The sequence below is a fragment of the Cupressus sempervirens genome, chromosome 6 (genome assembly GCF_028749045.1).
Source record: "Cupressus sempervirens isolate cs-2001-9-10 chromosome 6, ASM2874904v1, whole genome shotgun sequence".
NCBI lineage: Eukaryota > Viridiplantae > Streptophyta > Pinopsida > Cupressales > Cupressaceae > Cupressus > Cupressus sempervirens.
Genome location: NC_143123.1, coordinates 333,469,894 through 333,483,315, shown reverse-complemented (window position 1 = coordinate 333,483,315; position 13,422 = coordinate 333,469,894). Strand labels below are relative to the sequence as shown.

The 13,422-nt window shown below is 34.4% G+C and overlaps 1 protein-coding gene across 1 annotated transcript in view; it reads left to right on the top strand.

Annotated features, from left to right (window-relative positions):
* Window positions 1-12,565, top strand: part of LOC149552513 (alpha/beta-Hydrolases superfamily protein) — a 158,637-nt gene extending 146,072 nt beyond the window's left edge. The window contains exons 11-14 of the mRNA XM_089788094.1: window positions 10,858-10,923; window positions 11,270-11,391; window positions 11,505-11,676; window positions 11,831-12,565. Coding sequence (XP_089644220.1) covers window positions 10,858-10,923; window positions 11,270-11,391; window positions 11,505-11,676; window positions 11,831-11,899 — 429 coding nt within the window. The 3' untranslated portion in view covers window positions 11,900-12,565. The remainder of the gene's footprint in view (window positions 1-10,857; window positions 10,924-11,269; window positions 11,392-11,504; window positions 11,677-11,830) is intronic.
* The last annotated feature ends 857 nt before the right edge of the window (window positions 12,566-13,422 follow it).

Here is a 13,422-nt window from a genome sequence, read left to right as displayed (position 1 = left end):
TGGATGACATGAAAGCATCTGCAGAAAATATGAACATCCTGGTAGACCAAGCAGCGAACCTTCTGAAGACTCTGCAACTGTCTTGGGGCTGTCTTTTTGCTTTCCTTTTGCTGTCTTTTTATGCATAGTTGTATTCCGGCCTCTTGTTTTTAGCTTGTTTTGTTTTTTCTTTTTTGGCAATGAGGCCTTTTGTTGTTTGAGCTTCTCTGCTCTTGTTTCTATGATACTTTGTACAAGGTTTCGAGTCTTTTAAGACCTATTTTTACGGAATCAAAACTCCGATTGAGCTCTAGGTTAGACCGAATCAAAGGGAAAAGTGAAAGGCATGACATGAGCAAAACCAAAGGACTAAAAATCAACAAAGGCAAACTCCAAAGAAATAAAGGACGATGAAGGCTTCAAAAATCAAGCAAAGGCTCGACAAAAAGCAAAACGTAAAAGACTTGACGAAGGCCTTTAGTAAAATGATTTGATATACGGATTGAAATGGATCGATCAATCAACATTAAGCAATTGAATATCAAATTCAAGCTTAGAGAAATGCAAAACTAGTTTGGAAAAGTTGTGCTGTGACAAAAAACAAGACAACACATATTATGATTTGTTATTGCACACTTGTCCATATATATGCCATGAAAAGTGCATTTTGCCTTAAAAAATGATGAAAACTCTCATTTTAACACTTTTGGAATTTCCCCAAAACCCAAATTCAAATTTGCATGTTGAAGTGGCTTGTTGACATGTTTGAGTCTTTTGCCAAAGGCATGTGTTTGTTTTGCACTTGTTTTTGTGTTTTGCTTGTATGCATTTCGGTTTTTTTGCCATTTTGAAAGAAATTGCAAGTTCTTTCCCAAGAACTTGGTCATGTTTCACTTCACTCCACCTTCCGCTTTATGCAAAAGCATCATCACGTTTCAATTCCATCTTCCATGTCACAACACTTCGCATCTCATCTGACAAATGCAATTACATGTTTTCCATCTCATTCACCATGCACATAGGCATGTAATCCCATTTTCCGCTTCCATTTTCACTCATCTCACTTTTCGCATCCATTCGCACGACATGATTACACGAAATGCCTTACATGTAAGTGCATCTCAAAGGTTCAATTTTTACTTAAAGTCACTTTTGGAAAAGTCAAAAAGATGTCATTTTCATCTTCCATGTACTTTGACTTCACCTTTTCACCAAAGATGACTATGAAGTTCATTATCCCTCTTCCATTTTCCATTTTTCATCTCTCTATATGCATTCACATCTTCATGAGAAAACATATGTTTCCGCATCATTCCATGCTTTGCATCTCATCCGTCATTCGCATTTACATGTAAAGTGCATCCTTCATCCACATTCACATCTCATCTCACTTTCCATCTCCCATTGCATGTTGCACTTACATGTAATCATTTTTTATGCAATAACACTTTGAAAACTCTATGCTTGAAAATCAACAATCTTCATTTGTACGCATTCCCATGCGTTCCACTTTCATGTTTTAAAGAATTTCCATCCTTCCAAGCACTTTGCTTCTAAAAAAAGAAAAAAAAGAGAGTTAAAGGTGCTGATGGAGAGTTGTCCGAGTTTACATCCGGACATTATCAAGAAGGTTTTTCAAAGTGTTGGAGACTCTAGTTTGTGCTGATCTACAAAGGAGAATTTATGACAACTTGAGTGAGAAGAGCTGCATCACATCAAGTTTTCAAATTACAACAAATAATTCATCAAAGTCAGAGGTTATCAAAAGACGCAACGCCATGGTTATCAAGATGAATGCAACGGTGCAAAGTACAAGAACTTCCGATCCTGTGATCGTCCGGGATTGCATCGTCAAGTAGAAGGCCCTTCAAAACAATCTCTAGGATTGTTTCCTTCTCTTCTGTCCTCTTTCTTCTTCTTTCATGTTTGTAGTTGGTGAGGATGCATTGCATGAAAGGATGCAATTACATGTAATGTGAGTTACATGTGTATGTAAAAGATGTAATGCGAGTTGCATGTGCAGTTGCATGTAACCTTATGTTTTCTCTTGTAGTTAGACTAAGTCAAAGTTGGTTGAGTTGCTCCCACTTTTTCCTCCACCTTTTTTTCAACTCCTGTGCCTATATAAAGGAGTTCCCCCTCATTGTAAAATCATCATTATCCTAATGCAAGAGAGCTCTAGAGAAATTGTGCCAGTAGAACTTTGTTTGTGTAGCACTATTTTGAGAGAAAGTGAATACAAAGGAGCATTTGAGACTTAACTTTGATTAAGTGAGATTGTTACTTGTGTGAGTTATATGCTTTGTCTATAATTCATATAAGTTATCTTTGATTCATGTTATCTTGTGTTCTTGTTAATTTTATCTTGTGAATTGAATATAAAAGAGTTAAGAAGCGATTGTGGAAGTGTATAGCTAGAAGCTTTGTCTGTAGCTTATACTGCTTTCTTAATTCACAAAATAGTTAAGTTACTCTTACTTTTAGGAGTCTTTGTGCCCTAATTGTAAAGCTTTTCCATATAGAAGTACGACCAGACTTAGAGCCAAACCGGTACATTTTCAGCTAGCCTTTGAGTTAGTGAAGGTTTATTGGTATCACTATTTCTAGCTCTGGATAGAAGTGTAGTTAGAGATTCACCCTGCCCATTATTCGCTCCACGAGTAAGTGGATTCTTTATTGAAAGTTAAGAAGAAAGGATATTGGTAACACCCATTTTACAAAATCTCTCGACTTCTTGCTTACCTTGAGTTGATCCAAGGAACAATAAGAAGGGGGAGCCTTCTCTTTAAGGTTGAAGAGACTCTATTTCACACGCTGTGGCTGGTCCTTCTATTTTATGACTGGATTTTTACCCAACACTGTCGGTTGCAAAATATCCACCCAATGATAACCATCTAGAATGAGATAAGCTTTCTTAGCTAGGCTATATTCTTGGTTTGGTGGAGATTTGCACTGATGTGATGTCATTTCTTTTCTCACATAGATTGTACATTCACATCTCTTGGTAGTGTATCCTATATTCACTCACTTGTACCTCTGATTTGATAACTATGGAATTATCATTGATATTTGCATCCTATGAGAAAACAGAATGTTACTTTCATTTTGGGTCTCTTTTGTTCTGTCATTGAAATTCCTAGATCTTGAGTGACTATATTTTCATGGCCAATTCTATCTTATCAATTCTTGTGGTATGGTTTGTTGTCATTCTTTTTCAAAGATCTAGGTTGCAGATATTGTTTTTCCTTAAAAAATTCAGCATGTTATGTTCTTGCATTGAAAGATGATATGGAGAATCATATAAACTTAATATGAAATTATATATTTTAGAGGGATCTTGTTTATGGCTTTGTATTGTAGATACATGTTATGATACCAATTAAATAAAGGACTTCCTAAGGTACACTGGCTATTGTATTTTTTTGGAGTCATAGTCACTTTGCATATTCCCCTAACCATCATGCATGGACCATAGAATTGAGGCTTTAGATTCTTTGTGCCACTTTTAGGGAAGAGGGTACACCAATCTCCTTGCTGGAAACTGTGCTCAATCTTATGCATATCCACATAGATCTTCTGATTTTGGGCATCTTGTAAAGTACCCTTGAGGGCTTTAAGGATGTCTTGGCATTCTTGGTATCCAATCCTTCAACTTGGGTTCTCTACTGTCCCCAAACACCATTTCTGAAAATGATGTTTAAGCTTCTCCAATTCTTTCATCATGACATTTGATCACTTCTTGGAAATAGTCATGCTATTCAATTGAACTTCAAAACTACACCTAAAACTTACCCAACAGGTTGGCAAGAAAAAGCCTCCTAAAAAAACTAACATGCAATCACAAATACTAACATGCAACAAGTAATACCACACATGCCACCACTGAGCATTGACATGCAATCATTAAAACTAACATGCAAGTGCTGATCACTAACATGCAACCCTCAGAATCAACATGCAAACATCCAACTGCTCTCAAAACTTGCATGCAAGTGAAAATCTCTTACATGCAACATGGAGTCCTTGATATGCAACTGAATAATATTATATTTCTGATTAACACAACAAGATGGCAGGAAACCACTCTGATTTCATTGTAAGAGCCCCAAGTTCTCCTTCATATACATTTATAAAATCTTGCTTCATATTGTACATTATAACAGGAATCACATAAATTAGAAGTTCTGATTTTTCACCATGCCATGAGTCTAAAAATTCCAGATTTTATTTCCCACTTACACAATCACTTTTTTAATAAATAAAAGACAACCCAGGTCATAAAAAGTGATCACATATGTATTTGCAACATACCCATTTTCTGATTTTTTACTTTCCCAGGTCCGATAGCAAAAAGCAGCACTAAATGGTTCCAAAAAGCAACTAAAAAATGATTTCGCCTCCTCAAAATCCATGCCAAGCTGAAGATTGAAATCACCTCTATTGAATCCACAAAATACTCTTAATCTACTCCAATTTGGCACAAATATGATTCTAGAATGAAGTCATCACTAGAATACAAAATTCAATAGGTCTTTCACCATTTCAAATTGTTGAAAACACTAAAGAATTGTCGCCCTTGAATGCTAATAAAGTGAAGAAGCCCTTGTCTTATACACAATTCCCGTAATTCCAAGAAAACAAATGAAAAAGATTACATTTTACACAACCCTTTTTATAAATCCTTCGTGAGGTTCGATTAAGGAGGCTTCTCAATTAAGTCACATTAATGACTTATTAAATTGCTTGATTTGACTTTATAATATTCCTTTATAACCTTCGTGGTTTGGATGCCCAATTAATGTACTTTAATAATGTCACAGGGCCCCCATTTACTTTATAACTCTATAATAGACTTTATAATAAATTATTAATAAAATCCACTTTATCAATTGTTAAATAACATGAATCTGTTCCATCAACTTTAAATCACTGAGTCAATTGGGACTCATGATAGTCAGGCGCATTAGCCATGTGACGAGGAGCCTTGCCAAAAGTAGCATCTTTGTGAATCTTAATTATGATAAATAGTAACATACTAATTTGTCCCATTTCTAAATAAATAATTAGTTATAAACAAAAATATCTTTCATATTCACATGAAAACAATTATAACAATTAACAACTACTTTACGTATTCAAATGGAAGGGATCAATGGTTATAACAGAGCAACTGAATCCTAGTCCATTGAAAGAGAGTAACCGACTTAACAATATTAACCAACATATATTTAACTGAAAGAGTAAATACATAAAAGTAAATTACTCGTTAAAAAGATTATAACTTGAATGCAGATAAGATCTTTGTCTTGTGCTAGTGTTGGCATTTGGTGGAGAGGAGAAGCATTGTTAGGGGCTTAACCTCCCAACTGTGGACCCTTAAGTATCTCCACACAATCTCAACTGAGAAAGGCCCTCCCTACCGAGGATTAGGCATGGGACATCCATGTTTTGAAATTGAGCATCCTGGTGTTAGAGTGTCGACTAGGCATTCAGCTAGTCTATGGAGTCTTTCCCATCAATCCATCTATCCAACTGCTAGCAACCTTGACCTCTAGTCACAATAGAAAGCATGCCACTAAACCTACCTTGGCTAGGGATTTAAATGGACACTATTTGCCTGATTAACCATCACTCAACTTGATAACAAGATTAATACCACTTGATCACCATGAGCTAACTCAGTCTATAATATTTCTTTAAGTTCATTAATTGTTTATTATATTTCTGATTACTTCCTCTTATCTTATAGGTATAACTCATTTTTCTTTAACTATCAGCCCACAAAGATTCCTCTCAACCTTACTGGTCATCCTTGATGAATCTCAATATGACTGTCTATATCCTTGAAAAATCACTTTTTATCACAGTTAGTTACTTCTGCCCGATGTTGGCTTATGATAAATTTTTACATAATGATTTCATGTTATTTCTTATCAGTCTCCTTAACTCATTGAGAGTGCCTTCTCTTATCTCAGAGGCATATTGAAGATGCCCTTGTATAAGTATTGTGTAGGGTTGGAGATCTTTCCACCTTTAATTTAAATTTTGAAAGAACAATCATAATAGTATGCAATAGATAACTTCCACCCTTATGCATGTTTTATGCAAATAAACTTATGTAAACAAGGCATTTGATTCGAAGCTAGTTTGTCTGGCTCTATCTATAATATAAATGTTTCTTTCAGAATTCCAATCTAGAATTTTTGGAGCCTTTTAATATAATAAAAAATGGCAAAGAAAAACATAAAAAGAATGCACAACCTGATAGAGGTATTATTACCCTCAAGTGCTAATGAAAACTGGAATGTCTGGTATGGCTCCTTGCCTATAGACTCTAGCAAACACTACTATAAATGAATCGCAATTGAGCAAGCTGGTTATGTAAGAAATCACAGGTACAAACTCACGACACTATAGGTGCAATCTCAAAAGAGAGCCAATGAGATATGAAATACTAATACTAATGTGGAACATGGCACTGAATATGCAATTTGCAGCAGAGAACTCATGCAATATGAAAAATGCTATTGCAAATATGGTGTAGGGCATTGCATGTGCAAATCGCAACAGAGTAGTATGAAAATTCTATTGCAAATATGGAGCATGGGACTACAAATGAAGTCTCCCAATGGTAAAAGAAATCGCCAAAAAGCTAGCTTATGCAAGTGCCCCCACTGATATATAATGAATCGCATAAAAGAGATTGTCTTCTTGTTCTAGTGAGCATGCTCGGTTACAAAAAAGATAAAGAAAGGTGACAACGCCATTAGTTACTTTCAAGAGTCATCCAAAGAGTGACAAGATAAATGGCTAATATAATAGATAGGCCACTTGGAAAAGAATATAGAAGGCCGATGATATGAGTTAATAATATTAAAACATTTGCCAAGGGCTGGAAATAATAATTTCACTCTCAAAGTGTTGATATAAGGATACCATCCTATATCTACCTTAACTTGTATATATATATATATATAAGTGATATTATAAGCATATGTATCTTGGGTATACATCTTATCTTAAGTGAGCGTATATGCTCATGTACATATCATTTGAATTTACGAATATATACATATATATGTATATACATGTACAAGTATATGTAGGTACCATGGTATCGTTATATTAAGACATGTCAATTATCACAGGAAGCTCTGAGTTCACACACACACACACACACACACACACACAGATATATATATATATATATATATATATATATATATATATATATATATATTATATATATATATATGCAAGTAACAATTTGTTCCATTTAATTATTTTATCATCTTATTAAATGTGTAGAGCAATTTAGCTCATGGAAATCACTTGGTATCACCTTTGCTTGCCTAGTCTGTTTTTTCCCTTGACCAAGGTGGTTTAGAACCCATCCTGTTAGCTCAATGGTAGGTAATTCCCTCATACCCTTTCCTTTTTCTGGGAATGCTTCCCCCCCTTCGTCGTGTTCCTACAAAAGAAATTTACCATGGTAAAACATATTTCTCATCATTTAATCAAATCAAAATTACTATAACAAGTATTCATATTAGTTATCCATTTCCAAACTCATATAACATTATAAGAATCAATCATTATTCCAAGTCCCATGAATTTATAATGAATAACCAACACTTTCATCTCACATGAACCATAATGATCAACTAATTTAACCAAATCAACTCACTTCACATGAAGTTCTCAATGGCTATAAAGAATATTTTATATTTAAGAAAAAATAGGGATGTAAGAGTAAGGCCCTAGATAACTACTCAAGAGAAAGATGCCAAAGCTCAACATTGTTCAAAGCCCATTCAAGTGCCCACTGAAACCCTTTAACCAAGTGACTTAGCCTACAAGAGCCAATGATAGGCTAAACTAAACCACCAACCATGGTGAACTAAAAAAGGGGCATGACAACACTTAGTCTACAAACAACGTTGCCACTTTGGGATTCACGAAAGAGATGCCCCTACTATTCTATGGCATCAAAGGAAGAGGGGGCCAGCAAGTGACCATAGCCACTATGGTATCATGATGTACTTTGGATTGAAGGGAGATGCAACCATTGACATGTCGGGGATGAATTGGGATCTATCTCTACAATAAGTCTTATTGTCTAGTGTCCACCTATGTTGATGAGTGTTGCTCTGTCAATTGAATCAGTTGTCACTTGATTGAAAATCAACAAACAAGATTTTCAAATCCTCTATGATAAATTATTCAAAAAGGGATCATAATAATTTTACTTCACCACCTTTTTATTCATCACCATCTTCTAGATTTTGATATATTTTGATTTTTCCAAAGTGACTTTATTTAATATTTTAACCATTTAATAAAGTCAATATATTAAAGACCAAATAATTAAATATAAATGTCCAAAATATCACTTAAGGGGATTTAGTACTTTATTAAATTATTCCTTTGCCTTTCCCCACCTTAGCTTATAGACATAGTTGTTGGTTCGGGTAGGAATATGGGTACGTGGATATGGCAATTTTTTCTCCTTGGGTACAAGTACGAGCATGTCTATGCATATACATATATATGTGTGTGTAGTATGCTCAAACATCAGTCATAAATACAAAAGTTATAAATAAAATACCTCATATATTATATTCATAATTTGCAAAATGAAAATACCCAAGTCTTGTAAATGTCATTACATAATGAAAATTCAAATCCAAATTTGACATTAAATATTCTTATTTTTCTTCATTAGAAGCACCATATAGAATCTTGGGTACTTCATATTTTGCTTCTAAGTATTTTTAGGCGGAAGACAAAGATTTGCTTGGTATATTCAAATAGAGATTTGATGAGAATCTAAAAGTAATGCATATTTTATTTCATATGCATCCACATATTTTGGTATATTTCCTTGGACCTCAGGTACTTTTTGGGTGCCTGATTTCGCTGTGGGGCCCCAACAGTGAACCCAAGCACCCCAAGCTGTACCCGGGACCTGGACCCAGGCTTTACCAACCGTACTCAGTGACATAGATTATAGGAATAAAAGAAGATAGTGGATTCTGCTGGGTGATCCCTTGGAAAACAGGGACATTACATGATTTTGTCCAAGAACGGTATATTGCAATAAGTGCAAAGAAATATTCTCTGTCAATGTTGAGGGTTTGATAATGAAAATGACAGCCAACAAATATTAATGACTTATGGAAGAATCGCCAGTAATGATATCATGTAATGGTTAATACGTGGTGTTGTGATTCTTGCCTCCAAGGTTCAAACCCCTACTGGTTGATATCTCTGAGTGTTCATGTGGAGGATGTGGTCCCTCATATGTGGCATCAGTGGATCATAGCTCCAGTCAAAAACATTTTTTCTTGTAAAAAAGAAGAGAAACTTAAATGGAAGAATCTCCAATGATAAGAATTTTCTTTACAAGCCCTTGAAATTGCTCCAAATACAACCTGCAGCACAGTGCTGTCAGCAAACCTCCAAATATGAAAGTGGATGAATGGTCTCTAAAATGAGATTTTATTTTGCCTAGTTAGATTATGAATTTATGACCACCTTTTCTTCACCATTTTGTTATTTAGCTTTTTGTTTCTGTTTTCTAGATCTTCTGGGGATAGAGCTACAATTTCTCACCATTCAATTAGAGTACTGACCCTTCTTCCATCTTAACTAGATGTGATTATGGTCAAATGGCATTTTTAAAAGGCATCCGGGAAATATTAATTTAAAATACATATCTGTTACACGGTTACCTCTATTTGAGAGAGTAAGGGAAAGTATCTTGGCAAGTTTCCAACATAGGCTACCCCAAATGATATTAATCTTTAACTTCTGTCTGAATGTCGACAAATGAGATAGTCACCAACTAATAACATGTGATCCTGTAATGATTGTTCTGAGTGAATACACATGTAATTATTGATGCTGTCGGATGCTTTTCTTGGGTTAAATGTTTCTTTAAGGCTTAAGCTTGTGTCACGAATGATTTGTTTAAGTTTTCTGATTTTTTTCTCAACTTTCAATACTATTACTTGTTTGTATTTACTATATAGAAAATTACTGTAAATATGGGATGCTGAGCAAAGGTGAATTGGCTGTCCTGTATTCTGTGTCTATTGTATTTGTGTTCCTTGCTCAATGTTGTTGACTTTGTCTATCTGACAATTTAGTTACTAATCTCAGTTTTTGCTTGTCGAGATGAATCCTGAACATGTTCGTCCTTCAAGAAACTAGATGAGCTAATATCATGTTTATACTGGATCCTCTCTCAAGTTTTCTTCTTTATCTCATTGGCTTATTTATCTAGACAGTGTTGACATCTGAGATACCATGGACAAACACCTTGATTTGCCAGCACTAGCAGCAATGTTAGATTAGTGAGCTACAAGACTCTTATCTCCTGTATGATAATTTTGTTTCCGTGAAATTGGATAAGTAGTAGATATGGTGGTTGTGTACCTAGTTTAGGTATTGATATTCATCTTGAATTGAATGAGACAACTCTTATTCAGCTTTCTAGCAAAGAAATTTTGACTATTGAGAATTAAAAGGGGAGATTGTTGATAATGAGGAATTTTATTAATTTATTTGATGTATCATGCTAGAAATGAATTGACAACTGATTCTAGTCTCTCTGAAAACTTTTTAGTCTATGGAAGAATTTTCGCTGAAGTGATTCACTGGCTAAGCATTTTAATTTGTCTGTTTATATTCTGGTAATATATAAAATATGAAATTTACCTTGTTAATATTTCATGAAAGGTTGTGATTTCTTAGTTTGGATAAAATAAGTCCAAATTATTTAGATTTTATTATTTTCTGTACGGTATGATTGGTGGTAGAATATCACCTGGCCTTATTATCATTAAATGGTATTGAAATTTTGTTATATGACAGGTTGCGTCAAGGCATTTTGTTATAGACACCCTTGTTCAGAATGGTTTTTCTAGGGAGATTGCTCAGGTATCCATGATTGAGATTAGTATTGAAAATTGTTAATGCGTTAATTGTGTTTAGTATTAAATTGTTTACTGTTTGTTAGAACTCCTTAGAAGAGTGTTTTAAAGCATGTTATAACAGTTCTCTGACATTTTTTTAAAAACAGAGATCAATTAGTTATGAGAGATCTTTATCCTAAGCTTTCACTAGGAAAATATTATGTAGAAATTATTTTGTATTGGATGATTTTGGCATTGAAATATGTGTTCTAGACCATATTTTATCTTATGCCAGTGTTTAATATCTCTTGTTTTATTGGAAAATTCATAACTTACATCTGATCAAACAAACACATATCAATTTGTCACAGTGGATCACCACAAGCCTCCGACCAGTGAGCTCTTTTGGCACAGCAATAACAGGATTTTCATGGGTTTTTGAATTGCAAGGGATTGCGGAAATGTATAGATCTTATGAAAACACAAACTTGTGGTACTGACCGATCCAGTTTTTCAATCATTTTTTATCCTTATCCTGTTTCAGCTTCTTTATCTCTGCCTTGGCATGGGATTGAGCCCTTGAGTTTACTTCTCTATGAATTCCAGGCAAGTGGTGGAGAATGTTCCAGAGGGTGTACACGTAGACTTCTTAAGAGCAGAGAGAAGTCTCCATAGATGGGCCCATGACGACATTCAAAGAATACACGCAGCGGAAGAACTGGCTGCAAGTGAAGGGGCTGGGGTTCAAATGCATGTGCTAGAGGATTCAGGCCATTGGGTGATAACTCAACTACATAGAATTTTATTAGATTTAATGCCCCATCTATCTTTTAAGCAGGAGGACTTTATTTCCTCATATCTACTGTTTTGATATATATATATATGATATATTTATTTTCTTTAATGAAATATGTTGGACTTTGTATATGCAGGTTCATGCTGACAATCCTGATGGGCTTTTCAGAGTATTGGCTCCGTCATTTGGGAATTTTAATCAGTAGTCTTATTTGCTTTCATTTCCAACTAGATTACAATTTCTTTAGAAACAGTATAGATTTTGCTCCATTGGATATTCATCAAGTTGACAGAGCCATGACACTTATTTTGATATTCATCAAGCTGATGGGTATCTCGTCAAACTCGATGCTGTAGCATTAGAAGTGGTTTCCTTAGAAGCTGGCCAGATTGGCTGGCGATTATTCAATTGTCAACCTTTTATTGGCTTATTCTTTTCAGATCCTTTCTGATTCATTTCCAATAAAAAGGCATAGCCAGTCTGCAGTTTTTCCCAATTACATTATTCTATCTGAGAATTATTCGTCATTTTTCAGCTCTCGATACATATTTAATTGGAGGCATAAAAGCATCTCCTTTGTTATAGTAGCATTTATAATAACTGGCGGACCTATAGGCGAATGAGAGATTTCCTACTGATTTTTTGATTCAGCAAGATGCCATCTACTCTGTAGTGGATCAATAGCTGAGGTTTATTAAAACTTTAATGGAACAGATTTGTTTCATGTTTCGTTTGGATTATTAACCCCCAAAATTTTATTGGGCTCCTTAAGCTGAGAATTTAGCTCCAACCAAATTTGCAGCCTAAAATGTAAGGCACGGATTTTTAATGGAATCAATAACACTAAATGTTCGGCATTGATTAATACTCACATGGATGTCGAAACCAGAGTATTTCGAGGTTTGGAATCATTTTAACCAGATGGAAAGACTTAATTAAGATAATTAAGGATCGTTCCCACTACTAGTGATATCAAAATAAAGGTTTTGCTTGGGCTTCAATAGATGAAGGCTTCACTGGAAAAATCAAACTAGACATGATAATCAAGCGAACGAAAAACACGTAGGATTATTATTTTTATATTTTGGTTGATTTAAATGAAGCACTTCAGTGGCAGTTGTTTATATTTTATGGATAAATCTAAGCGAGGATGGAACGGTCGTATGAATTAATTCTGCCAAAGCAACATCCTTAATTACGGATTGCAATTGAATTAGTCCAACTTCGATACGCTTCGTGTTAAGGAAAGATTTTCTTCTTTTTAACGTTTATCTTTCTTTTTTGGGCTTTCCAGATGTTCTTTGTTGTGGGTATGAGCACATTTTTGGCGACTCTTATTCTTTCCAGATATTAACTTGGCATATCAATGGACACTACTTTCGAAACTCGTGTAACAAAATTAATAGTTCAAAAGTCTCAACGTAATTGTGGAAATTTCTACTTGGGCATCCTCCCTAAAGACCTCTTATTGGTTAAGAAATTTTGACGTGTTGGATGAAATTAGATCAGATTAAACATTTGTCAAATATGGCCATTAAACATATTACTTACGTACTAATAATTCAAAATCTTGAGAAAATACGAAATATATAAATTTTATAATAATTTTGTATAGTCTGATAAAAAAATCTCTTTTACGTGGATGTAAAAACTTGTGTCAATAAAATAGAAGATCCATTAAGTTTGATGGCTATTATGATTCATAGTTACAAAATGGAGTAAATTTGA